At 41.3% G+C, this 24,766-nt stretch overlaps 1 protein-coding gene across 1 annotated transcript; it reads right to left on the bottom strand.

Annotated features, from left to right (window-relative positions):
* Positions 1-2,444: 2,444 nt before the first annotated feature.
* On the bottom strand, positions 2,445-23,318 carry psmc6 (proteasome 26S subunit, ATPase 6). Its single transcript, XM_062968683.1, has 14 exons — positions 23,160-23,318; positions 19,501-19,580; positions 18,715-18,754; positions 18,445-18,497; positions 15,167-15,234; positions 14,146-14,260; positions 12,653-12,740; positions 11,367-11,428; positions 10,540-10,663; positions 9,558-9,619; positions 8,377-8,497; positions 8,162-8,242; positions 4,814-4,885; positions 2,445-2,922 (listed from the first exon to the last, which is right to left on the bottom strand). Exons 1-14 carry the CDS (start codon positions 23,242-23,244, stop codon positions 2,804-2,806), a joined length of 1,170 nt encoding a protein of 389 aa, XP_062824753.1. The 5' UTR covers positions 23,245-23,318; the 3' UTR covers positions 2,445-2,803.
* Between the last annotated feature and the right edge of the window lie 1,448 nt (positions 23,319-24,766).

Genomic DNA, 24,766 nt, shown 5'->3' with positions numbered 1-24,766 from the left:
ATCCTGCAGCAATCTATCAGTCATTGTGGGATATTTTCAACCAACCTTTATTTGACAGACTGGAATCCCATCCTCCTTAGGCATCGGGAAACTATGGAAGTTGTAGCCATGGTTCTGCTCTCGATATAGAAAGCGGAATCAACATCTTGGAAATGTTAGCCTCAAACATTTTGACTTCTTGTCTTTTTGAGTTTGTCACTTCTCTTCCAGTCTCTCACCAAAGAGGCCGGAGGGTGGATTTGTCTTCAGCCTTCCTTTAAAGGAGTTCACAAGAGTTCATAGCCGTCACTTCCATGCAGTCAATCACCTAAGCAGTACAGTTGGGATATCCACTTTCCACCCTTTGACTCTCTTTGTATTTGTGTGACATCATCTAGATAAGGCATGAGCCAACTTGGCCCCTGCAGGTGTTTTGGACTTCAACTCCTACAATTCCTAACAGCCGGTAGGCTGTTAGGAATTGTGGGAGTTGAAGTCCAAAACACTTGCAGGGCCCAAGTTGACCCATGCCTGCTTTATAGATTCTAAGGGATTGTGGTAGTCCAAAATCCCTTAATAATTTTCCCTTACATTTCTACTCAATAGCTGCTGCTTATGATTAGCTATATTTTGTTATTTGCTGTATTTAGAAAGACTGTCATAAACTTCTATGAATAATGTTTGTTTTGGCATTGGGTTGCTCATTTTGGATGCTGACATCTCACTCAGCACATCATTAAATGAACTTCTGTCTCCATCCAGCTGGACCAAACTGTCTGAATGGAGGACAATTTGTGGCTCTTTTTGATTATTATTAAGTTTATTTATATCCCACTTTGTCTCTCCACAAGGAGACTCAAAGCGGATTTGATGGTTATGTAATGAATGAATGAACTGTAAGCATCCAGGAGTTGGAATTTACCTTTTAAATGGGTTGTAAGCCTCACCTGCGCTGTTTAAAATCAAAAACACACACCTACTTTTCCAAACAAGAAATTGAGTGTTTTCGGGAAGCATTTATGGCAGTGCTTTTGCTTCTACAGTTGTGGTCTTCCTTTCACATGTCATGTTCACAATCTGTACACAAAAATGAATAGAGAGCAAGCAATTATAAGATTGTTCTTAACTCTTCAACCTCTTTGGGAGGAAATCCATATTTAAAATGTCTTGACCCCTTAAGAGATTAATATTTGTCTCAGGAGAAAAGTGTCGTAGGAACTCATCTCTTGTGTTTTATATGGTTACTCTACCTACATTGTTGAGCTCCCCAGTGGCACAATGGATTAAACTGATTGTCAGGTCGGCGTTTCAAATCCAGGGAGAGCGGGTAAGCTCCCTCTGTCAGCTCCAGCTCCCCATGCAGGGACATGAGAGAGGCCTCCCACAGGATGGTAAAAATCAAACATCCAGGTGTCCCCTGGGCAACATCCTTGCAGACAGCCAATTCTCTCACACTAAAAGTGACGTGCAGTTTATCAAATCCCCAACATAAAAAACCTATTGTTTTAAATAGTTTTGACCAGTTAATACCAATGTTGCCAGTACAACCAGTGAATATTGATTTTACCAGCACATGGCCCTGAGATTTTTTAATATATATTTTAATATATTGTTGCAAGCTGCTTTGATCCAGGAAAAGGGCAGCAGATCATTAATAGGTAAAGGTTTTCCCCTGACATTAAGTCCAGTCGTGACCAACTTTGGGGGTTGGTGCTCATCTCCATTTCTAAGCCAAAGAGCCGGCTTTGTCCGTAGACACCTCCAAGGTCATGTGGCTGGCATGACTGCATGGAGCGCCGTTACCTTCCCGCCGGAGCGGTACCTACTGATCTACTTACATTTGCATGTTTTCGAACTGCTAGGTTGGCAGGAAGATCATTAATACATATGTTTTTAAAGCACAATGGCTAGAATAATCTGTTCCAGGAAAAATAAAGGATTCTCATGATTCCAAACAAAGGCCCCTTCTACACTGCCACATAAAATCCAGATTAGTTGCTTTGAACTGGACTATATGGCAGTGTAGACTCATATAATCCAGTTCCTTGTTTAGCTTTTTATCCACCCTTGCCTACCCAGTGTTGGAATACCTGGCACAATTAGCACTTTTATAGTTGGCCATTCCAACGCTAAGTCTTGGCCACTGTATTAGGACTCATTGATGGGAGTTCTAAATGGTTCTGAATAGGTTTTAAATGGTGGATTATGTGTTTTTCTTGATTATTATGCACATCTGTTATTGTGTCTAATGTTTTAAATCGCTGTATTTTAACTGACTGTATGTTTTCATGTTGGAGTCCCTTGAGGAGATAGGGCGTATAAATAAATTATTAATACAAAGCAGACAATTTGGATTTTCTGATCTGATAATCTGGATTATATGACAGTGTAGAAGAGGCTATAAACTTCATGGGATCCAATCCTTGATCTTAAATAAACTGAGCAAATATATATTGGGGAGAGAATGAATTTCAACAAGTTTTATTCAATTGCTTGGGGGAAAGGGCAAAAATACACTTATATAAAATCAGATGCACACTTTCATAGGATCTGTTGGATGAAATAAGCCTTCTAGAGAGAGCCTCCGTGTGAGGGCATATTTTATTCTGCACTCAACCAGGAGACTAACACGGGCTGCGCTGTTGTCAAAGTGCCATGTGCCCTGCTATAAAGGAGACACGGCATGGACGCCGAGCAGCCGGCACAACACAAGGACTTGCAATACGAACACAACCAAGGGGTACTTTTGCGTCTCCTTTAACCCATCAAGCCCCACGTTCTCCATGCAAGTCAGGGTCAGCCATGTCGCGACATGGATATACATTCAGACGGGCTTGTAGTCCAGCTTCGACTCCAACTTCTTGGAATCGGCCACTTTCCTCACGGCCTTCATGAAGTCTTCCTGGACCACAAAGTCGTGGTCGGCACGGATGGCAAACATGCCTGCAAGGGACAAACATGTGAGAGGCAAGCAAAGAGAACCAATCTGGTTAAGAGCCGGCAGAGCCAAGTTCCTATTTTCTCAGCCACCTAGGATGTTCTAAGGATGTACAAACATTGAAGAATTAATGCAGTTTTGACCCTATTTGAATTGTCATGGCTCAACGCTATGGATTCCTGGGATTTGTAGTTTGGCATGGCATCAGCATCCCTTTGGCAGAGAAGGCTCAAGACCTTGTAAAACTACAGCCCCCATGCCTCCATAGCATTGAACCAAGTCAATATAAGTGGATTCGTCCTGCAGCATAGATGCACCCCATGGTTTCTTTTCCACGGCTGGGGGCTTTCATCTTCTAAATTACAAAGAGTGCAACTTTTTGCCACTGCACATTACATTCGGCAGCAAATACAGCTTTCGTATTCAGGGTTTTGAAAATCGAGGTGCGTATTAGACTCAACGGTGCCTTAGACCCAAGTAACTACCATGTTACAGCACTTTAAATGGCATCTATGCATTCCAGGAAGAAGCCAGGACATGAAGCTGGCTAGGCCATAAAGTTATTTATTTACTACATTTACTACATTTATATCCTGCCCTTCTCACCCCGAAGGGGACTCAGAGTGGCTTACAAATTAAATTTACATACAATATATTATATTATTAGCATTGCACAATACTGGTAATAAATTTATATATTGTACTATATCAATATATTGTAATATTATTAGTAATATTACATGTAATATACAATATGTAATACATATAATATATAATATGTAATTAATATTATTATATTGGGGCCCCCGATGGCGCAGTGGATTAAAGCCTTGTGGCTTGAAGGTTGGGTTGCTGACCTGAAGGCTGCCAGGTTCGAATCCCACCCGGGGAGAGTGCAGATGAGCTCCCTCTTTCAGCTCCAGCTCCATGCGCGGACATGAGAGAAGCCTCCCACAAGGATAGTAAAAACATCAAAACATCCGTGCATCCCCTGGGCAACGTCCTAGAAGACGGCCAATTCTCTCACACCAGAAGCGACTTGCAGTTTCTCAAGTCACTCCTGACACACAAAAAAAACTCTCTGGCCGAAAGATCTAAATATTCATCCCTAAACAGAAAATCCCACAATTCTGTTGGACGGAACGATAGTAGTGGAATCATGGCACTAAGTGTGGAGACATTACAGATGCAGGAACCCTGCAAATGTATAAAAATTGCAAATAAAAAAATCCCACATTTTTAAGCAAAGCACTTCTCAATGAATTTCCAGGTCTTCCAGTACAACCCTATAGTTAATTCCCACCAGGCATTGATCACAGAATTGTTGGAGCACCTATGAAGGTCTAGGGAAGTATTATTTCCAGGGATTTGCCAGAAGTTGACCACTGAACTGCATAAGAGGATCTAACAATTAATTCCCAGAGAGAACATATTAATCAAATCCAGAAATACTGAAACCCACAAAAGTGAAACTTGGAGGGGAACTGTAATGTGAATGAGCTCCAGCTTCCACAAACATTATGGTTCTCTTTATGACAAGGATGGGGAGTTATAGACCTCCATTTTTTGGGTTTCTCTACAACAGGCATGAGCAAACTTGGGCCCTCCAGGTGTTTTGGACTCCAACTCCCACAATTCCTAACAGCCTACCGGCTGTTAGGAATTGTGGGAGTTGAAGTCCAAAACACCTGGAGGGCCCAAGTTTGCCCATACCTGCTCTACAACTCCTAATCAATAAAGTCAATAGTGTGAGATATTGGGAGTTGCAATCCAAAACTAACCACCTCTGCTTAAATAGTTCAAAGATCACTCGTGCCCCCTCTTCTTTTCAGACTAGATTGTTTGAGGTTACAACAAGGCTTGAAAAGAAGTGCTGAAAGGCTTTCTGTCCCTTACCTGCTTCAGTACAGACATTTCTCAGATCCGCACCATTAAAGCCATCAGAAAGCTTCACAATTGCTTCATAATCTAAGTAATGAGACATACATTGCTAGGTTAAGCAGAACATCGAGCTGCATGCCGTACTTTACTACAAGAACAATTCCAAATCCATGTATATAATAGTTCTGCCTTGAGTGGAAAAAGCAGGGACTATATAAATTAAAGTAGCAGGAGTTGGGTTTTTTTGGAAGCCATGGACTGCTAAAAAGACAACCTGATGAGGACCAAATCAAACAAAGCCGGAACACTCACTAGAAGCCACAATGACTAAACATGCTGTCATACTTTAGATACATGATGAGACTACTAACAATGTGCAGTAAAGTGGAAGGATATCAGAAAAGAGGAACAGTGCACAACAGGCGGATTTAATCAATCAGTTTGATTTTGCAAGACCACAGCAGGGAGGTTAATGGCCAGAGTCTCACACTACTACAAATTAAATTAATCGTGATGGTTCATAACATCAATATATGACTCAAGCTGGCACAGGTTCCAAAACTACATGTAACATGTAATCCATGAGGCCCATAGATACCATTTCACCGCTCTGAGTCCCCTTGGGGAAATAGGGCGGAATACAAATAAAGTATTATTACTATTATCATACTAGCTTTGCCCGGCCATGCGTTGTTGTGGCTTATGGGAATCTTGTTGGCCAGGTGGAATAGCAGTGAATAGCCTTGTAGCCTCAAAGCCTGGCCGTTTTCTTCTTATGGATATCCTTGTTTGGTGAGCTGGAATACGATGAATAGTCTCGGTGCAGCAGGTATGAATGCTGCAATTAGCCACCTTGATTAGCATGTAATGGCCTTGCAGCTTCAAAGCCTGGCTGCTTCCTCCCTGGGGGAATTCTTTGTTAGGAGGTTGTTAGCTGGCCCTGATTGTTAATGTAGACAAATATATTTATTTACAGTATTTATATTCATTTATTTATAGTATTTATATTCCGCCCTTCTCACCCCGAAGGGGACTCAGGGCGGATCACATTACACATATAAGGCAAACTTTCAATGCCTTGACACAGAACAAAGACAGAGACAAACGCAGGCTCTGAACTGGCCTTGAACTCATGACCTCTTGGTCAGAGTGATTTGTTGCAGCGGGCTGCAGCTGACTGCTCACCAGCCTGCACCACAGCCCGGGCCTAATATAATTTGTAAGTTGGAACAGGGACATTTTGAAAGTGCTGTGGCATGGAAAATAAAGTAATGAGAAGTAGGCAGGCTTTGAAGCTGCAAGGCTGTTCATTCCTGTTTATTTGTTTAGGTTTTTTTTTTTTGAGTGGCGGTCATACCTTGGATGTGTCGGTGTGTTGTGGCAGTCATTTGGCCAGGTTGAGTAATATTTAATGTCCTTGTAGGCTAAAAGACTTGCGGATTCTTCCCTGGGGGATTCTTTTGTTGGGAGTTGTTAGCTGGGCTGCTTGTTAGGAATTGTGGGAGTTGAAGTCCGAAAAGCGAAAGGGCCTAAGTTTGCCCATGCCTGGTATATACTGTACATTTATAATGTTATATGTGACATGGTAGGGGCTTCCGACATCTTGTTGGGCGTGCTAGGTGTTTTGGACTTCAATTCCCACAATTCCTAACAGCAGGTAGGCAGTTGTGATTGTGGGAGCTGAAGTCCAAAACTGGAATTGTGGATCAGGGAGGGTTTTTAGAAATATAATGCAATGCAATGTTGTTTGGCCAGGTTGAATAGCACTAAATAGTCACCTTGATTATCATTTAATGGCCTTGCCGTTTAAAAGCCTGGCTGTTTCCTGCCTGGGGGGAATACTTAGTTGGGAGGTGGCAGCTGGCCCTGGTTGTTTCCTGTCTGTAATTCCCCTGTTTTCAGAATGTGGTTGTTTATTCACTGTCCTGGTTTTAGAGCCTTTTAATGTTGGGAGCCAAGGTTTCTTCATTTTCAATGGATTTCCCTAGGTAGGAACCAGCCAGGCAAGTGTGGTTTATATACCTGTGGAATAATGTCCAGGGTGGGTGAAAGCACTCCTTTCTGTTTGATGCAAGAATGTATGCTGCAATTAGACACCTTGATTAGCATATAATGGCTCTGCAGCTACAAAGCCTGGCTGCTTCCTGCCTGGAGGGGGGGGAATCTTTTGTTGGGAGGTTTTAGATGGTCCTGATTGTTTCCTGTCTGGATTTCCCGTTTTCAGAGTGTTGTTCTTTATTCACTGTCCTGATTTAAGTGTTTAAAGGTGGGTGCCAGATTTTTTTTGCATATATTTGTGTGTATTTTATCTGTAATTACCAATCATGGGCTAACTTGGGCTCTCTAGGTGTTTTGAACTTGAACTACCACAATTCTGGCTGTTAGGAATTGTGGGATTTGTAGTCCAAAACACAAAGAAGGCCTAAGTTTGCCCATACCTGGTATATATTATAACGTTATGTGACATGGTAGTTGCTTCTGACATCTTGTTGGGCGCGCTAGGTGTTTTTGACTTCAATTCCCACAATTCCTAACAGCAGGTAGTCTGTTAGGGATTGTGGAAGTCCGAAACTCCTAGAGGGCCCAAGTTTGTGTGAGGGATTTTGATGGCCATTTCTGAAAGTAGGGTCTCTTTGCCTGCCCTCATTTGGGAGTCTGTACAAGCCTCCTTTTGCCCGCTGGCCTCTGTGGGCAGAGAGCGCAAGGGAAAGGGAAGGAAGGCCTTTTGTCCCCCCCCCCCCCCCCCACCGGACTTGCTTCTCTCTCTTTCCGCTCTCGAGGCCAGGACAGTAACGGTTTCAACAGCTCCCTTGGGCTTCAGGCGGTGTTGCATCAGCCTCAGAGTGACGTATTTGACTCTTGGGGGGTTGGGTTGCTGCTCAGCGCATTCGCAGAAAGCAGTATTGCGTTTCTAGGTTTTTTCTGTCATTTCCACGTATTATGGTTATTTTTTTTGACGTAAAAACACACATCGGATGACTATGTTTTTTGTGGCCAAATTTGGTGATTTGGTCCAGTACTTTTGTTGTTTAAGTTAAGGGGAAAACGGTCAGAACATTTATATATATTATTATTATTATTATTTACAGCATTTATATTCTGCCCTTCTCACCCCGAAGGGGACTCAGGGCGGATCACATTACACATATAGGCAAACATTCAATGCCTTGACAAATAACAAAGACAAGACAAATGCAGACTCCGAGCTGGCCTCGAACTCATGACCTCTTGGTCAGAGTGATTGGTCTCAGCTGGCTGCTCACCAGCTTGAGCCACAGCCTGGGCCTATATATATATATATATATATATATAGATAGATAGATAGATTCCTCAAACCGCTGTTGTGAAGTTTCCAGAACTTACCAATTTCTCCATGTTTGGTTATAGGCCCGGCATGGATCTTCAGGATGTCTAACCTGGCTTGTTCATTTGGCAAATCAATATCTAGGAAGAAAAGAAAGAAAAATAATAATTCTATATTCTTATCTGTAAGCTCCCTTGAATCTCAGTCTTGAGAAATAGGCTGGGTATAAACGGAAAGGGATGTAGAGAACTGCGATCATAAAAGGTCCACTCACGGATTTTCCTGTCCAGCCGCCCAGGACGCAAAAGGGCCGGATCCAGGGTATCTGGTCGATTTGTAGCCATAATCATTTTAACTCTATGCAGAGTGTCAAATCCATCCATTTGATTCAATAACTGAAAGGTGATGCAAGAAAGCAAAGACGTCAGCTCTTCATATCAACTACGAGGCTAAGAAGTGTAGTGTGCAATATTGTTTTGGTCTACTTCCCAAATACATGCAGTGTGGAACCTAAGACATCCTTATAATCTATCCCAGTCTCCTTGAATTTGAAACCTTCTAGAAAGGATCACAGAATTGGAAGAGAACACACAATAAAAGCCCCCCAACAGTTGGCCAGGAAGTAATGTTTAGGTGGAATCTCTTTTCCTGTATTTTGAATTGATTGCTCCTTGTTTAAAGCCTCTGGAGCAGCAGAAAACAACCTGGCTGCTTCCTAAATGTGACCACCTTTCAGATATTTAAACATGGCTATCATGTTGGACTATAATTCCCACAATCAGCCAGGCAGCATAGCTGGAGAACATGAAAAGGTTACAGTTCAACATATTCAAAAGATTCTAGGTTAAAGGAGAGATCAAGCCATTGATCTCTCCCACAAGAATCATGGTCTTGTTTAATGAGAGATCCACTCCATACATCTTCCTTTTTGTATGTGCCATTCAATCCTGAGTATCTTATGGCCATCAGAAACATGAATGCCTTATAATTTATCTGATTATATTGGGCCATGTAAGAAATATATGTAGAAATGTACTGTCGAAGGCTTTCATGGCCGGAATCACTGGGTTGCTGTGAGTTTTCCGGGCTCTATGGCAATATTCCAGAAGCATTCTCTCCTGTCGCTTGGCTCATATCTATGGCAGGCCAATTGCAACATTTACACTTGCTTCAGGCAGACAAGAGTTCCTTTTCCCACCCTGAATATTCCATTGATATATAAACCCCACTTGCCTAGTTTCCAACAGACCTCACAACCTCTGAGGATGCCTGCCATAGATGTGGGCGAAACATCAGGAGAGAATGTTTCTGGAACATGGCCATACAGACTGGAAAACCCACAGCAACCCAGTGATTCCGGCCATGAAAGCGTTCAACAACACATTTCTACATATAATTTATCTGATCATATTGGGACCGGAAAACTCACAGCAACTCTGCATGTAGAAACTTTACCTCCATTAAAGTCCTCTGAATTTCCCTGTCAGCTGACGTTCCCTCTGAAAACCGACGGCCACCTAGAGGGGAAAAATAATCACAATCAGAAAATATAGTATTGTACTGACACAATTTGGAAGTTTTAGTGTTTTTGCTTAAAATCAAGACTTTAGTGGAGAACCTGCATGCCCCCCCCCCCCCCCAAATGCGATTGGATTCCAATTTCCATAAGCTCCACAGTCAATGGTAAGGAATTATAGGAAATGTTCCACTCCCTCCATTGTTAGAAATAGTGGAAATTGAAGTCGAAAACACCTGGAGGAGTGATGTTTGCTCAACGCCTGCTCTAGTGCCTGCTGGATTGCAACTATGCAACACTGTCTTTGCAGTCCAGGGCTGATGGGTTTGTAGTTCAAGATCACCTGGAAGGGCACATTGTTAGGAAACCCTTCCTACAACAGGACCGGGCTTTAGCATCACTAGCTGCAATAAATCCTACCAATCGAAAGGTTGGCAGTTCAAAGCCTGGGTCGAGGTGAGCGCCCGACCTTCAGCCCACTCACTGCCCACATAGCAGATCAAAAACAGAAGTGAGTAGATAAATAGGTACCGCTTAAGTGGGGAGGTATTTTAATGGCACCATAAAGGAAATACCAGAAAAATGCCGGCGATTAAAAAAAAGCAGGAAGCCTGCGAACAGGACTCTTCAACTCAAAAGGATAGAGCAACAGAACCCACATTGTAGCCAGAAATGAGCACAACCTCACGGATGCCGAAGATGGGAAATGCCTATATACCCTCTATCTGTTGTCTGTCCTGTCCTTATATAATGGCATTAAATGTTTGCCATATATGTGTTCTGTGATATGCCCCAAGTTCCCTTCGGGGTGAGAAGGGCGGAATATAAACATTTAAAATAAATAAATACGTAAATAAATCGACTCTATACAATCCAATTCAGAATTTCAGAGGGATAAAACCAAGGGCGGATCTGCCTTACCAATAGCATCAATTTCATCCATGAAGATGATGCAGGGCTGGTGGTCCCGGGCATAGTTGAACATTTCTCTGATCAGCCGGGCGCTTTCCCCAATGTATTTGTCCACAATGGAACTAGACACAACCTGAGGAAACAGAAAAGGAGGCAATATGAGCAGCAAATAGATTTTGTTTAACATTTCAGAAAAGAATTTCATGGGCCAAAGGTCTAGGGAAAAATACTGATTTGGAGAAATGGGAATATTATCTATGGAAAAGATGGTTTAAATTTTCAATAGCTGGGATCTATTAGAGAAAACATGTATAAAATGTTCTAAAGAAGTTATTTAACACCAGAGATGTAAACTAAATTTCACCGAGGGGGGTGCTGAAGATGCAAGATACAGAAGGGCACTTTTTCTCACGTTTGGTGGTTGTGTAGGATAGTACAAGATTTTGGGGAAAATGTGAATAAGGAAACAAAGAAAAACCCAAATAAAGAAAAACCCAAAAATGTCTCTTTTAGGATTATTTAGGGAGGGAATCAGTAAAGGCAGTGAAGAAATTTGTCAATATAGCTTTGTAAGCAGCCAAATTTATAATAGCAAAATCTTGGAAGAGGGAAAAAGATCTATCTAAAAAGGATTGGAGAGAAAAGTTCTTAGACTGTATACAAATGGCTAAGATATCTAATGGTATGCGAGGAGGAAATAATGAAATATTTGCCAAAAATTGGAGGCTGATATTTGTATGTCTTAGTTATTGTAGTATCTGTATTTGTTTGTCTCTTGTATACAATAACAAGTAATAAACAAAAAACATTCCCGAAAAGAACTCTACAGTTTTTACCTTTAAGAAATTGCAGTCCAACTGACTGGCAACAGCTCTGGCCAGGAGAGTTTTGCCTGTGCCTGGATGGAAAACACATGAATTTTAAGAATAAAGTATCAAGTTGGCATGTCCTTAAAAATCTCAGCTACTGAGATAGGGCTGGCAACTGGACAGGGCAGAAATATAATACACAAACACACACATGAAGGGATGGAACATGGATCAAGGAAACCTGCAATCAAATTCTCATTAGGATTGTTTAGGAAGCCATACTGTCTCCCTTCCTTTTCTTGATCAGGCTTTCTTTATAAGCTTGTTAGAGGATAATAAAATAGGAAATCCCTATACTATGAATGCATAAAGGGAATAAGACAGGTGTGGACAAACTTGGGCCCTCCTCCAGGTGTTTTGGGCTTCCACAATTCCTAACAGCCAGTAGGCTTATTTCAATAACAGAATAATCAGAGGAAATTATCAGTCATTGTTATGAAATCCAGAAATTCCATGTATATTGCCTCTTGGTGCCACCAGCAAGAGGAATCTACTGCTCCAAATCTGTCCTCTTCCCTCAACAATGGCCAGAAAGCTTTCCAGAATGATGCAGAATCTTTCCTTATGGAGTTGTGAAAAAGAAAAGAGGGATGTAGGCATGCCTGAGATCTTGGGAGGCATTAAATTGGAAGAAATTTTTAAAAATTGGCTGAAAATCACTATAAAAAAGGTATCCAAATTAATGCTGTGTCACTTCCAGTGCATCGAAATATGCTGGTGAAGCCTACAGGTTGGAAATAATGGCTCCTACACGATTATAATAATAAAATAATACTTTATTTTTTCTATCCCACCACCATCTCCCTGAAGGGACTTGGGGCGGCTAACATGGGGCCAAGCCCAAAACAGAGACAAAGTATAACAAGATTAAAACCAATATCAATAACTAAGAAACAATGATCACAACAATAAAATAAAATAAACAATTAAATCACAGCATACAATAAAACACATAGTGATCATACAAAATGAGGTAATAATACAAGCATCACCACTATGGATAAAAAGGGGTCGGTCATATAAAAAGTACACAATTTCAAGACCATTTAATAAAGTGCATGGATAAGTCTTGTCCAAGTCTTGTGAAGCATTGTTTCACAAGAATTGTTGCATCCTAATTGGGCTTGGCACTATTTGCCCTCCAAAAAAAAAAAAAAAAAGGAAATACCATCACGAAATATCCCCAAGTAACTGACTGACCCGTTTGCTCAGGAATGTAAGAGGCAAACACAAAAGACACTCAGGAGACCAACCTGGAGGGCCGTACAGCAAGCAGCCTTTCGGAGGTATAATCCCCACACGCTGGAACAGTTCTGGGTTCGTCAGGGGGAGCTCTATCACCTGTGAAGAAGAGGAGCAACAGGAAACATGTTTCTGCTACTTCAAGGAACATGTCAGGTCCATTTAGTTTTAACAAAATAACTCTGAAGCAAATAATGGGACAGATCTTTGAGGGATTGGTTCAGTTAAATTCTGCCAGGAAAATGCCAAGAACCAAAGACTAGGTCACCACCTTAGGGTTGTGTGATTCTAGTTTAACCAACAGCACTATGTTGCACTTAAGACTATGCCAACTTTATAGCAAATATAAAGGTTGTGGAGATTATCACATTTTTTCTTGTTGTTATTTGATACTGAATGCATAAGGATAATCAAACAGAATAGTGAGCAAACTGGCAATTTGAAAACACTGACCTGAATCCTGTTGCTAAGCCTAACTGGAATAGACCCATTGAATTGATGAGATTCATGTATATGTTGGCTTATCATTTTATAATTGAACATTAAGGAAAACTAACCAAGAAAAAATAATCTTATAACCGTTGTACTAAATGCAGTAGCACTGGATTTATGTAATGTAAAACTGTAACTATTTGCATGTATACATCTCTAAAAGAATGGAGCTCAGTGATCCTTCAAGATGGAAAAATATATAGAATTTGATTATATGTAAAAATAATACCGTATTCAAAGTTAAATTTAGAATTATTATTTTAAATATTAGAAGACAGAGTTAGTATGCAAATTGGAAGTAATCTCACTCTGTTTATTCTGTTATAGGTGTAGCATTTAGTGTTTCATTGTATTAAATCTTTCATTGTCCAATAGTTATGCAAACATGTATGCTTGTTACTCTTCCTTATTCTACTTGATGTTGTCTAAAATTTGTATGGTAAATAATAATTTAAAATGAAAAAGAAGTTTGTCTCTATATTGCTTCTCTCTAAAAAGTCTGAAAGTAATTTATAATAGCAAAAAGCCCCACAAAAGATAGAATGAAACCAATTAATAAAATAATAATGAAATAATTAAGAACAAAGACTATGCATGTTAAAAAATCTACAGAGGATGGATGAAAGCTGGGCAATTTTTTTTTGATACAGTGGCCTATTTTGAGGGCAAACAATATGTACCAGGGCTACTCCATTGTGGTTGCGGCTCATAAATTATAATGTTACTTGTTTAAAAAGAAAAGTCCACCCATTTTCTGGGATCAATTCAATTTGTACACTGCGTTGGGATCAGTTACATAGAAGCTACTGAAGTATACATCTATCCAAAGAGGACCTTTTCAAGGGAGGTTAGGTGAGTTATGCAGCCGAAGTCGAGAGAGGTTAGGCGAGTTTTATCTTTGATGGCATGGTAGAAACATCACTTCACTGCATCATCTGAATGTTTGTCCTTTGGTATGAGGCCTTAACCCTAACTCTTTGTACTGGTATGTAACAAAAATATAGGAAAATACCTCTCTAAGTTCCCTGATTTGTTCTGACAGTCCACCAATCTCAGAATACGAGACATCACCAGGATCTTCGTGAGACATGTTGTACACCAGTGGATCAACTTCTCTTGGCAAATATCTAAGTAGAAGAAATAAGAAATATTCTATTTTGATTGCACAGGAGATATTTAAAAACCTCTCAGCAAATAGCACCTCCTAAACTTTATCTGCCTCAGTGACTGTATTCCAAATTTAAACACCTGAGCAAACTATTTCTATGGCACTTTTCAGAAGACAGTTTGCACATAAGGAAAAAAAAACTGATTTAGCTCAACCAAGCATGCCTTGAACTCATTAATTTTCCCTGACATCTCGTCCTGGGAAGGAACAATAAAATAGATTCAGCTTCATTTTAGCACATTCTTGGCTTGCCCTGATGGTGAAAAAAATGGTATAGTTTGCTAAGGCAAACAAGCAACAATCCCTGGTCAAAGCCCACTCTCTTCAGTTCCCAGTTGTATGGCTAATTCTGCCACATGCTGAGTATACCTTATCCTAAAGGCGTGCAATCAAAAGCATTTTAGATTTCTGAATCCCTCTGCTTGCATATATGGACCCAGGCCTAAACATTTACTGATGTTTCATAAATACTTTTATCCATATAGCCTGAATTTAATTTTAAACCATCTTTTTGATAATTATGTATGTGAAACAGTCACAGTATACTACACCATCATAAAGCAAAGGTGTCATTATTTCAGCCACCCAGTTGGTCAATTCTGGAGAGTTTTGTAAAACTGGATCAAGGATGCTCATATTGTATTTTGCAACAACTCTGCTGAACACTTCCTTCATCTCTCTATTGCAGGCAGGGGCAAACTTTGGCCCTCCAGGTGTTTTGGACTTCAACTCCCACAATTCCTAACAGCCAGTTAGGAATTGTGAGAACTGAAGTCCAAAACACCTGGAGGGCCAAAGTTTGCTCATGCCTGCTCTACTGCCTTCCACCTTCCCTCTACCGCACAAAGCCCTGGATAAGACCTACCTCATAATAGTTAGAGTGGTCATATCCAACGCAACTCTTGTCCCAGGCTTCAGTTTACTTTTATCAAGCTAAAGGTTAGGAAAAAAGAGGTGCAGTTGTTAAGTCTGTCCTAAGAGTTGAAGAACCATCCAAATGTATACTTTTGCAGAATACCTCATTCTGGTGGTCATTATATGAAGGTGCTCATTAAGGCCAGTGAGTTTGGGCCACACCCAGTAAAATATAAGTGGGTGTGTTTTGGGATACATAGTGTTCTCTCCCTTGCTCTCTCTCTGGGGATGATGGGAGTTGGAGGAGACATGTTGTCTACATTTATGTGATACATACAAGGACTATGTATGTTTTATTACTCTTAAGGATTTATTTTTGATGCAACGCCACAAGTTTATGTTTTTCTCTGCTGAACAAGATTAAATTTATGTTTCCTCTTTCATCTGTGTTAATCAGAGAATTATAGAGTTGGAAGAGACCTCACGGGCCATCCAGTCCAAACCCCTGCTAAAAAGCAAGAAAAGCACAGTGAAGCTACTGTGTCTTTGATGGGCTATATTCCGCATAAACCACAACACAGTCATACTAGTGACAGCAACTGACAGCTCCATAGCTGAATGGAGCTCAGTGAAAGAAAACTGATCCTCTTAATTTTCTATGAGGTTGTTCAAGATTTTCAATCCCATTACCCACCCAGACTTCAAGTAACACTGTACAGGCAATCCCCAAATTATAAGCAAGATGGGTTTTATAGGTTTGTTCTTAAGTTGAATTTGTATGTTAGTCAGAGCAGGCACATTTCTAAAGTGTAACTCCAGCCAAATAAATAAATTTATACATAAATACATACATACATATATGTATAAAGCTTTGGATAGCATAGGGAAGGCTTAACGCCCCTGTGGTGTTTGTTTTGCTGTCTGTGCCCCTGTTCAGAAGATTTCGCCTCACTTTCTGTCCCGGTGATCATTGGATTTTGGAAAATTTGGCTTGTTGAGGAAACAAGAATTAGTGATAAAGCTTCAGTGGAGACCCCTTTTCCCCATGAGAGCAACTCTTCTAGGAGTGGATTTCCCTTCCGAGGGGTAGATTTCTCTGACTTCTTGTGGTCTCAGCTCCGTTCTGAACTATGAGTGATTTGTAAATCAGATGTTTGTAACTCTGGGACTCTTACAAATCAGACTATGTTTATGCATTCTGTATTGGGAAAATGGAAGGAAAAAGGAAGAGAGGTCAACCAAGGGCGAGATAGATGGACAGTATCCTTGAAGTGACTGGCTCGACCTTAAAGGAACTGGGGACGGTGACCGCCGACAGGGAGCTCTGGTGTGGACTGGTCCATGAGGTCACGAAGAGTCGAAAACGACTGAACGAGTGAGACGACGACAATTACTCTTTCCATAAACAAAGATGTTCAAAGTGGTATTTGGTGTTATGTATGCTCATGACTCATTTAGAGCAAACCTCTGAAAAGGTTCTTGGGAACATTTTACTGGGAGGAAGTTTCCCATTGCCCTCTTCTGAGGCTGTAAAAGTGTGACTTGCCTGAGGTCACCATGTCAAAGTAGCATTTGAACAATCTCCTGGATTTCAAGCATAACACTCAAGTTGGAACACCACACTGGTTCTCTCAGACTAGTATACAAACTACTAAAACATAGCAACAATTAAAATAGCAAAAATACAACCAGTCTTCATTAGGTCATCCGGAGTTTTGGAGTGCGGTGCCATCTCTACGCGGATGACACCCAACTCTATTACTCCTTTCCACCTAATTCCAAGGAAGCCCCTCGGATACTGGACCAGTGTCTGGCCGCTGTATTGGCCTGGATGAGGGCGAACAAGCTGAAGCTCAATCCTGACAAGACAGAGGTCCTCCAGGTCAGTCGTACGTCTGATCGGGGTATTGGGTGGCAACCTGTGCTTGACGGGGTTGCACTCCCCCTGAAGGGCGCAGGTCCGCAGCTTGGGGGTCCTCCTGGACTCTGCGCTGACACTTGAGGCCCAGGTGTCGGCCGTGGCTGGGAGGGCCTTTGCACAACTAAAACTTGTGCGCCAGCTGCGACCATACCTCGAGAAGTCAGATCTGACCATGGTGGTCCATGCCTTAGTTACCTCTAGACTGGATTACTGCAATGCGCTCTACGTGGGGCTGCCTTTGAAGACGGCTCGGAAACTACAACTAGTACAATGATCGGCAGCCAGGTTTCTAACAACGCCGCTGTTTAAAGAGCTCCACTGGCTGCCACTTATTTTCCGAGCCCAATTCAAGGTGCAGGTTATCACCTACAAAGCCCTAAACGGTTTGGGACCCACCTACCTTCGAGACCGCATTTCCCCCTATGAACCCGCACGACCTCTTCGCTCGTCGGGGGAGGCCCTCCTCTCGCTTCCACCAACTTCGCAGTTGCGGTTGGTGGGGACGAGGGAGAGGGCCTTCTCCGCCGTGGCCCCCCAGCTGTGGAACTCGCTCCCCAGGGAGATTAGGCAGGCCCCTACCCTACTTTCTTTCAGGAAGAGCCTGAAAACTTGGCTATTCCAGAAGGCCTTCGTTGACTGATCCTTGTGGGATCATGTTATTTAACTATTAAGCAGTAGACCCTCTGGATTGTTTTTAGGATTCATTCAGCACTTTAAGTATTACATCTGCTGTATAATTATCCCTCCCTGATAACTTGATATTGCTTTGCACCTTGGCCTGGATCTTTTGACCCAAATCGGGATTTTAATATTATTGTGTATATTGACTTTTATGACTGTTTTGAATCATGTTGAAGTTTTACTGCTCGGTTTAATGTTTTATCTGATTTGTGCTGTCGTGTCTGGGCATGGCCCCATGTAAGCCGCCCCGAGTCCCTCCGGGGAGATGGGGCGGGATATAAGAATAAAATTATTATTATTATTATTATTATAGGTGATATACTTCAAAAGAGGGATGACAGCTCATAATTACACAGCCTGGCTTGGGGCTGGTTACTTCTCACAAACCTAGCTCACTGGTGAGAGATCTAAAAGCAAACTAGGTCTGCTAAGGATATTATTTTTCCCATGCCCTCACTAGGCAAATACAGCTACAACCCTAAAGTCTTTTGCACCTACCCAGTATGTATATAATCTATCTACTAATGGAGCCTTCAGAACAACTCAAGTTTTCTGTAAGCCATAAAAGCTTATGCCAAATAAAACATGTTAAGTTTACAAGGTGCTACAAGACTATCCTCTGTTCATCCTCTGTTGACTTATGATCTGAGAAACTGACACACAAACATTCAAAAGCAGTTACTCACCTGCCGCCGACAGCCAACGACATATCTTGGTCCATTAGTTGCTTTGACAATGACTAGAAGCAGAAAAACAAAGCAAATGACAATATTTTAATTTATCTGTGAATGTGGCTTCCACAGAGCATACATAACACCAAATACCACTTTCATGTTGTACATGCATGTACATGATGACAACACTACTGATACATAGCTTATGGTCAAACTTTAAAAAAAATCCCATGTTAAAAAACCCAACTGCCTTATTGATTTATGCCAACCCTAGGTACTTACATTTCTCCTCCGTTAACTGCTTAAGAACCTCACCAACAATCTGTATTTTAAAAGAGAAGGAATGTTAGCCTTCGGAACACTGCAAATTTGTTTATGATTCCTTGAAAAAATACGAATTTTCTACAGCAGTCTTTTCTTATTTGGTGCCCTCCAAACATGTTAAGATTATGCTCTTCTCTATGTATTTTTTTACTTCCTGAGAACATTAGAGTCACAGGCTACCCGATGCAGCTAAATGTATCAGGGCAAATAAAGCTTCTCTGTCTTGTCCAGATAAAGCTTCAGTTTACTTGCTCTCATCTAGTCCATTGCAGTTACCACTACATCATATAGAGTGAAGCTGGCCACAAATGGAGACAGGCTTGAAGGTGTTGATTTTCCTACTGTTGATCAGAAGAAGCCCTTAGGAAATGACTAAGGGAAAGGGGAATTATTTCTTGCTGCTACATTTCATGCAACAACATGTCTGTAGGAAGTGTGGATCTATGGAGATATCAGAATGGAGCCATGACCTCTTTGCTTTGCAGAGAAATGAAGTCACTGAAGCTGACCAATATATGGCTCCAAGGAAGGTGGAGAGTACCATTTTCCCACCCCAAGCTCATGTTGGAGATAGCAAGCCCAGGAATATATCATATCTGGAGAGCTGAAAGTTCACGAATAAGACTTTATTTGTTCATTAAGCCTGGACTAAAGACATACAAAGTCTCAGATGCACCTCTCTCCCTATTTCTATTCCCAAAGATAGTTTTCTTTTACAGAATTAGGCAGTTAGCCATGACTCACCTGTCCAACACTTTGCAGAGCCTTGAGATCATTTTCAGATTTCTCATACTGCTTGGTAAGCTCTTTCAGTTGCTCCCTCACTGCAACCAGAAACAACAGGGGGGAAATGCTATGTACTTGAGGAATCTGCATTCTTTCTCCACACTAATACAGGTAAAAATGCTTGCAGAAACAGAAAATGTTATTCTGGCACTCTCTATGGCAGAAGAAAATTGTGTTTTCTGGACATATCTTTTATTCAGCAATAATAGATCAACCATCATGATTCATTTTCACATAAATCTGTGCACACTTGGGAGTATGAAGGAATTGTTTATTGTACCAGCCATAGGCCATGACATCAAATAAGATACAACTTTTAAAAGTACAGTATACACATTCCAATATAAACATTAAAACTTATTCTATAAGTTGGCTCTTTAAAATTACAGTAGCAGTGATAAACCTGTGCACACTTGGGAGTAAATTCCACTGGTTAAGAAGGACAAGATATGGCTGAAAACCAGTCAGTATACTATGAGGAATACAGAAATTCCATAGATGAATTCTAGGATTTGTAGTTTGATGAGACAACAACATTCCGACAGAACAGACTAAAGAGCATGTAAAAGAACTTGTACTCTTGAGATTCCATAGAATTGAGCCATGGCAGTCAAAGATGTTAAATAGTGAAATGGAGTTCCTCAGAGGTCTTTAAAAAGAGAGCAAATGGCTTCTTTATAGGAGTGAAGGGGCTGCTCTAGGGGTTAACAGGGAACTGTAATTCCTGAGCTAAATGCTCATCTTAAAGAAAAGGACTGACCTAAGGATAATGAACAATGTGAATAATATGAAGCTGAACTCTAGATTTGAAGAGAAGATTGAGGAAGAGCCAATGTGGCACAGTGGTCCCAGTGCTGGACTGCGACTTTATAGATCAGAGCTTTATAGCCATGGAATGTAATTGGGAAAGTCACACTCTCTCAGCCTCAGAAGATGAACCCACTGTGAACAAACCTTGCTGTAGAAGCCCTAATGGCAGGCAGACATAATTTGAAGGAACACAATAACAAAATAAGGCAGTGGTTGTTGTTGTGGAGTCCAGCATTCCCATCTACTGGCCAAGCTAGCTGGGACTTTTGAGAGTTAAAGAGTGCATCTACATTCTACACTGTAGAATGACTGCAGTCTGACAATACGTTAACCACCATGGCTCAATGCTACGGAATCATGAGAATTGTAGTTTGGTTTGGTACATTGTACAAAACTATAAACTGCAGGATTCCATACCATTAAGCTAAGACAGTCAAAACAGTGTCAAACTGCATTCAAACTCCTGAAAGATGAGAGAATGGGAACAATTGTAGTAGAAGATAAATGGAAAAAAAAAAACACAAACTGAACTGCGAGGCCAGCTGGGGAAAAGGGATCCACCATGGCCAAAACTAAGGGGATGCTTTGAATGTGGTTTTCCTGCTTCTTGGCAGAATGGGGTTGGACTGGATGGCCCACCAGGTCTCTTCCAAGTCTATAACTGTATTTTCAACTGACTTATGGCACGATAAACAAATCAATTTTTAGTTCTCTTAGTCTGCGTCTACATGAGTGCAGTTCAATACTACTTTAACGATCACTTCAATGTTACGGAATCACAGGAGTTGTAGTTTTACAAGTTCTTTCTCCTTCTCTGTCAAAGTGTGCTGGCGCCTATACAAAACAAGGTCTGCAGTATAGAGCAGGCCTGGGCCAACCTGGTGTGATGTTGACAAGCTGGAAAGCGTCCAGAGGAGGACGCTAAAATGATTAAGGGTCTGGAGAACAATCCCTATGAGGGGTGGGTTAAAGAGCTGGGCATGTTTAGCCTGCAGAAGAGAAGGCTGAGAGACATGATAGCCATGTACAAATATGTGAGGGCAAGTCCTAGGGAGGAGAGAGAAAGCTTGTTTTCTGCTGCCCTGGAGACTAGGACACGGAACAATGGCTTCAAACTACAGGAAAGGAGATTCCACCTGAACATCAGGAAGAACTTCCTCACTGTGAGAGCTGTTCAGCAGTGGAACTCTCTGCCCCGGGAGTGTGGTGGAGGCTTCTTAGAATCACAGAATGGTAGAGTTGGAAGAGACCTCACGGGCCATCCAGTCCAACCCCCTACAAGAAGCAGGAAAATCTAATTCAAAAGCACCCCCGACAGATGGCCATCCAGCCTCTGCTTAAAAGCCTCCACAGTCCGAGGCAGAGTGTTCCACTGCCGAACAGCTCTCACAGTCAGGAAGTTCTTCCTGATGTTCAGGTGGAATCTCCTTTTCTGTAGTTTGAAGCCATTGTTGTGCGTCCTAGTCGCCAAGGCAGCAGAAAACATGCTTGCTCCCTCCTCCCTATGACTTCCCTTCACGTATTTGTACATGGCTATCATGTCTCCTCTCAGCCTTCTCTTCTGCAGGCTAAACATACCCCGCTCTTTAAGCCGCTCCTCATAGGGCTTGTTCTCCAGACCCTTGATCATTTTAGTTGCCCTCCTCTGGATGCTTTCCAGCTTGTCAACATCTCCCTTCAATTGCAGTGACCAGAATTGGACACAGTATTCCAGGTGTGGTCTGACCAAGGCAGAATAGGGGGGGAGCATGACTTCCCTGGATCTAGACCCTAGACTCCTATTAACAGCCACATCATATTGTTGGCTCATGTTTAACTTGTTGTCCACGAGGACTCCAAGATATTTTTCACAGGTACTGCTGTCGAGCCAGGCGTCCCCCATTCTGTATCTTTGATTTCCATTTTTTCTGCCGAAGTGAAGTATCTTGCATTTGTCCCTGCTGAACTTCATTTTGTTAGTTTCGGCCCATCTCTCTAGTCTGTTAAGATCGTTTTGAATTCCGCTCCTTTCTTCTGGAGTGTTAGCTATCCCTCCCAGTTTGGTGTCAGCTAACACTCCAGAAGACAGGAGCAGAATTCAAAACGATCTTGACAGAATCATAGAATCATAGAATAGTAGAGTTGGAAGAGACCACATGGGCCATCCAGTCCAACTCCCTGCTAAGAAGCAGGAAATCGCATTCAAAGCACCCCCGACAGATGGCCATCCAGCCTCTGCTTAAAAGCCTCCAAAGAAGGAGCCTCCACCACGGCCCGGGGGAGAGAGTTCCACTGTCGAACAGCTCTCACAGTGAGGAAGTTCTTCCTGATGTTCAGGTGGAATCTCCTTTCCTGTAGTTTGAAGCCATTGTTCCGTGTCCTAGTCTGCAGGGCAGCAGAAAACAAGCTTGCTCCCTCCTCCCTATGACTTCCCCTCACGTCTTTGTACATGGCTATCATGTCTCCTCTCAGCCTTCTCTTCTGCAGGCTAAACATGCCCAGCTCTTTAAGCCGCTCCTCATAGGGCTTGTTCTCCAGACCCTTAATCATTTTAGTCGCCCTCCTCTAGAGAGATGGGCCGAAACTAACAAAATGAAATTCAACAGGGACAAATGCAAGATACTTCAGTATAGAGCAGGCTTGGGCCAACTTGGTGTAGAAGCAGCCCTGGGCCTTGCAGGCCTTGGAGGGAGGCCGAGGCCTTGTGAGGCCCAGGAATGACAAAGCAGCACCCCCGGGAGGCAAGGCCTGCTGGGCCCAGAACGAGGCCTCCAGGCCCGGCCTGTCCTTCGGAGCCTCCCCGCCGGCTTCCCCGCCCGGCCACTCACGCTCCTTGAGGCGCCCGTCGATCTCCTTGTGCTCCAGCAGCTTCTTGCGGTAGTCTTGCAACGCCTTGTCCCGCGGCTCCGCCATCTTGGATGAATGACTAGCAGCCGGGGCCGGAAGCCGGCTTCGGCTGCCGCGCGTGCGCACACACGCACGGAGCGCCCCCTCTAGAGGCGGGGAGGGAAATGACAGCAGGCATCTCATTGAGGAGGACTTCGGCCGCCGCGCATGCGTACACACGCACGGAGCCCTCCCTCTACCGGCGGGAAGGGGAATGACAACAAGTGTGAGAGAGCTGTTCAGTAGTGGAACTCTCTGCCCCTGAGTCTCATTGATAACTTCTTTTGCTGTCATATTCCAAAGTTGTCCATACGGGTGGGCGCTTTTAAACAATAACGTGTTTAGTGTTTTTAACCATTACTGGCTACAATTAATCCTGTTTTTATTCTTTATCCAATTTATATTTATTTATTTATTTACAGTAGAGTCTCACTTATCCAATGTAAACGGGCCGACAGAATGTTGGATAAGCGAATATGTTGGATAATAAGGAGAGATTAAGGAAAAGCCTATTAAACATCAAATTAGGTTATGATTTTACAAATTAAGCACCAGAACATCATGTTGCACAACAAATTTTACAGAAACAATAGTTCAATACGCAGTAATGCTATGTAGTAATTACTGTATTTACGAATTTAGCACCAAAATATCATGATATATTGAAAACACTGACTACAAAAATGCGTTGGATAATCCAGAATGTTGGATAAGCGAGTGTTGGATAAGTGAGACTCTACTGTACTACATTTATATCCCGGTCTTCTCACCCCAAAGGGGACTCAGAGCGGCTTACAAACCAAATGAACATACAATATATAACTAGAATAGCACAATATAAGCATTAAATCAGTATATTGTACTCTAGCATTATATGGTAATATTATTAGTAATATTACATTATATATATATATATATATATATATATATATATATATAGTAAAATATATAAAAAGCTTATCTGTATTTGTCTTCCATTAAAAACTAGTCATTCCAAATGAACATACAATATATAACTAGAATAGCACAATATAAGCATTAAATCAGTATATTGTACTCTAGCATTATATGGTAATATTATTAGTAATATTACATTTAATATATATATATATATATATATATTATTAGTAAAATATATAAAAAGCTTATCTGTATTTGTCTTCCATTAAAAACTAGTCATTCCAAATGAACATACAATATATAACTAGAATAGCACAATATAAGCATTAAATCAGTATATTGTACTCTAGCATTATATGGTAATATTATTAGTAATATTACATTTAATATATATATATATTATTAGTAAAATATATAAAAAGCTTATCTGTATTTGTCTTCCATTAAAAACTAGTCATTCCAAATGAACATACAATATATAACTAGAATAGCACAATATAAGCATTAAATTACTATATTGCACTATAGCATTATATGGTAATATTATTAGTAATATTACATTTAATATTATATATATATATATATATATATATATATATATATATATAATATTTTATTAGTAGTAGTAAAATATATAAAAAGCTTATCT

The sequence above is a fragment of the Anolis carolinensis genome, chromosome 1 (genome assembly GCF_035594765.1).
Source record: "Anolis carolinensis isolate JA03-04 chromosome 1, rAnoCar3.1.pri, whole genome shotgun sequence".
Taxonomy (NCBI): Eukaryota; Metazoa; Chordata; class Lepidosauria; order Squamata; family Dactyloidae; genus Anolis; species Anolis carolinensis.
This window is presented reverse-complemented; position numbering and strand designations above follow the sequence as displayed.

Excerpts from the sequence above, each read along its gene's own strand:
- psmc6 (XM_062968683.1), bottom strand. The coding sequence starts at position 23,244 with ATGGCGGAGCCGCGGGACAAGGCGTTGCAAGACTACCGCAAGAAGCTG. Across the intron at positions 18,498-18,714 it reads GCAGTTAACGGAGGAGAAAT|TCATTGTCAAAGCAACTAAT; the intron begins GTAAGTACCTAG and ends TTCTGCTTCTAG. Across the intron at positions 12,741-14,145 it reads AAATCAGGGAACTTAGAGAG|GTGATAGAGCTCCCCCTGAC; the intron begins GTATTTTCCTAT and ends TCTTCTTCACAG.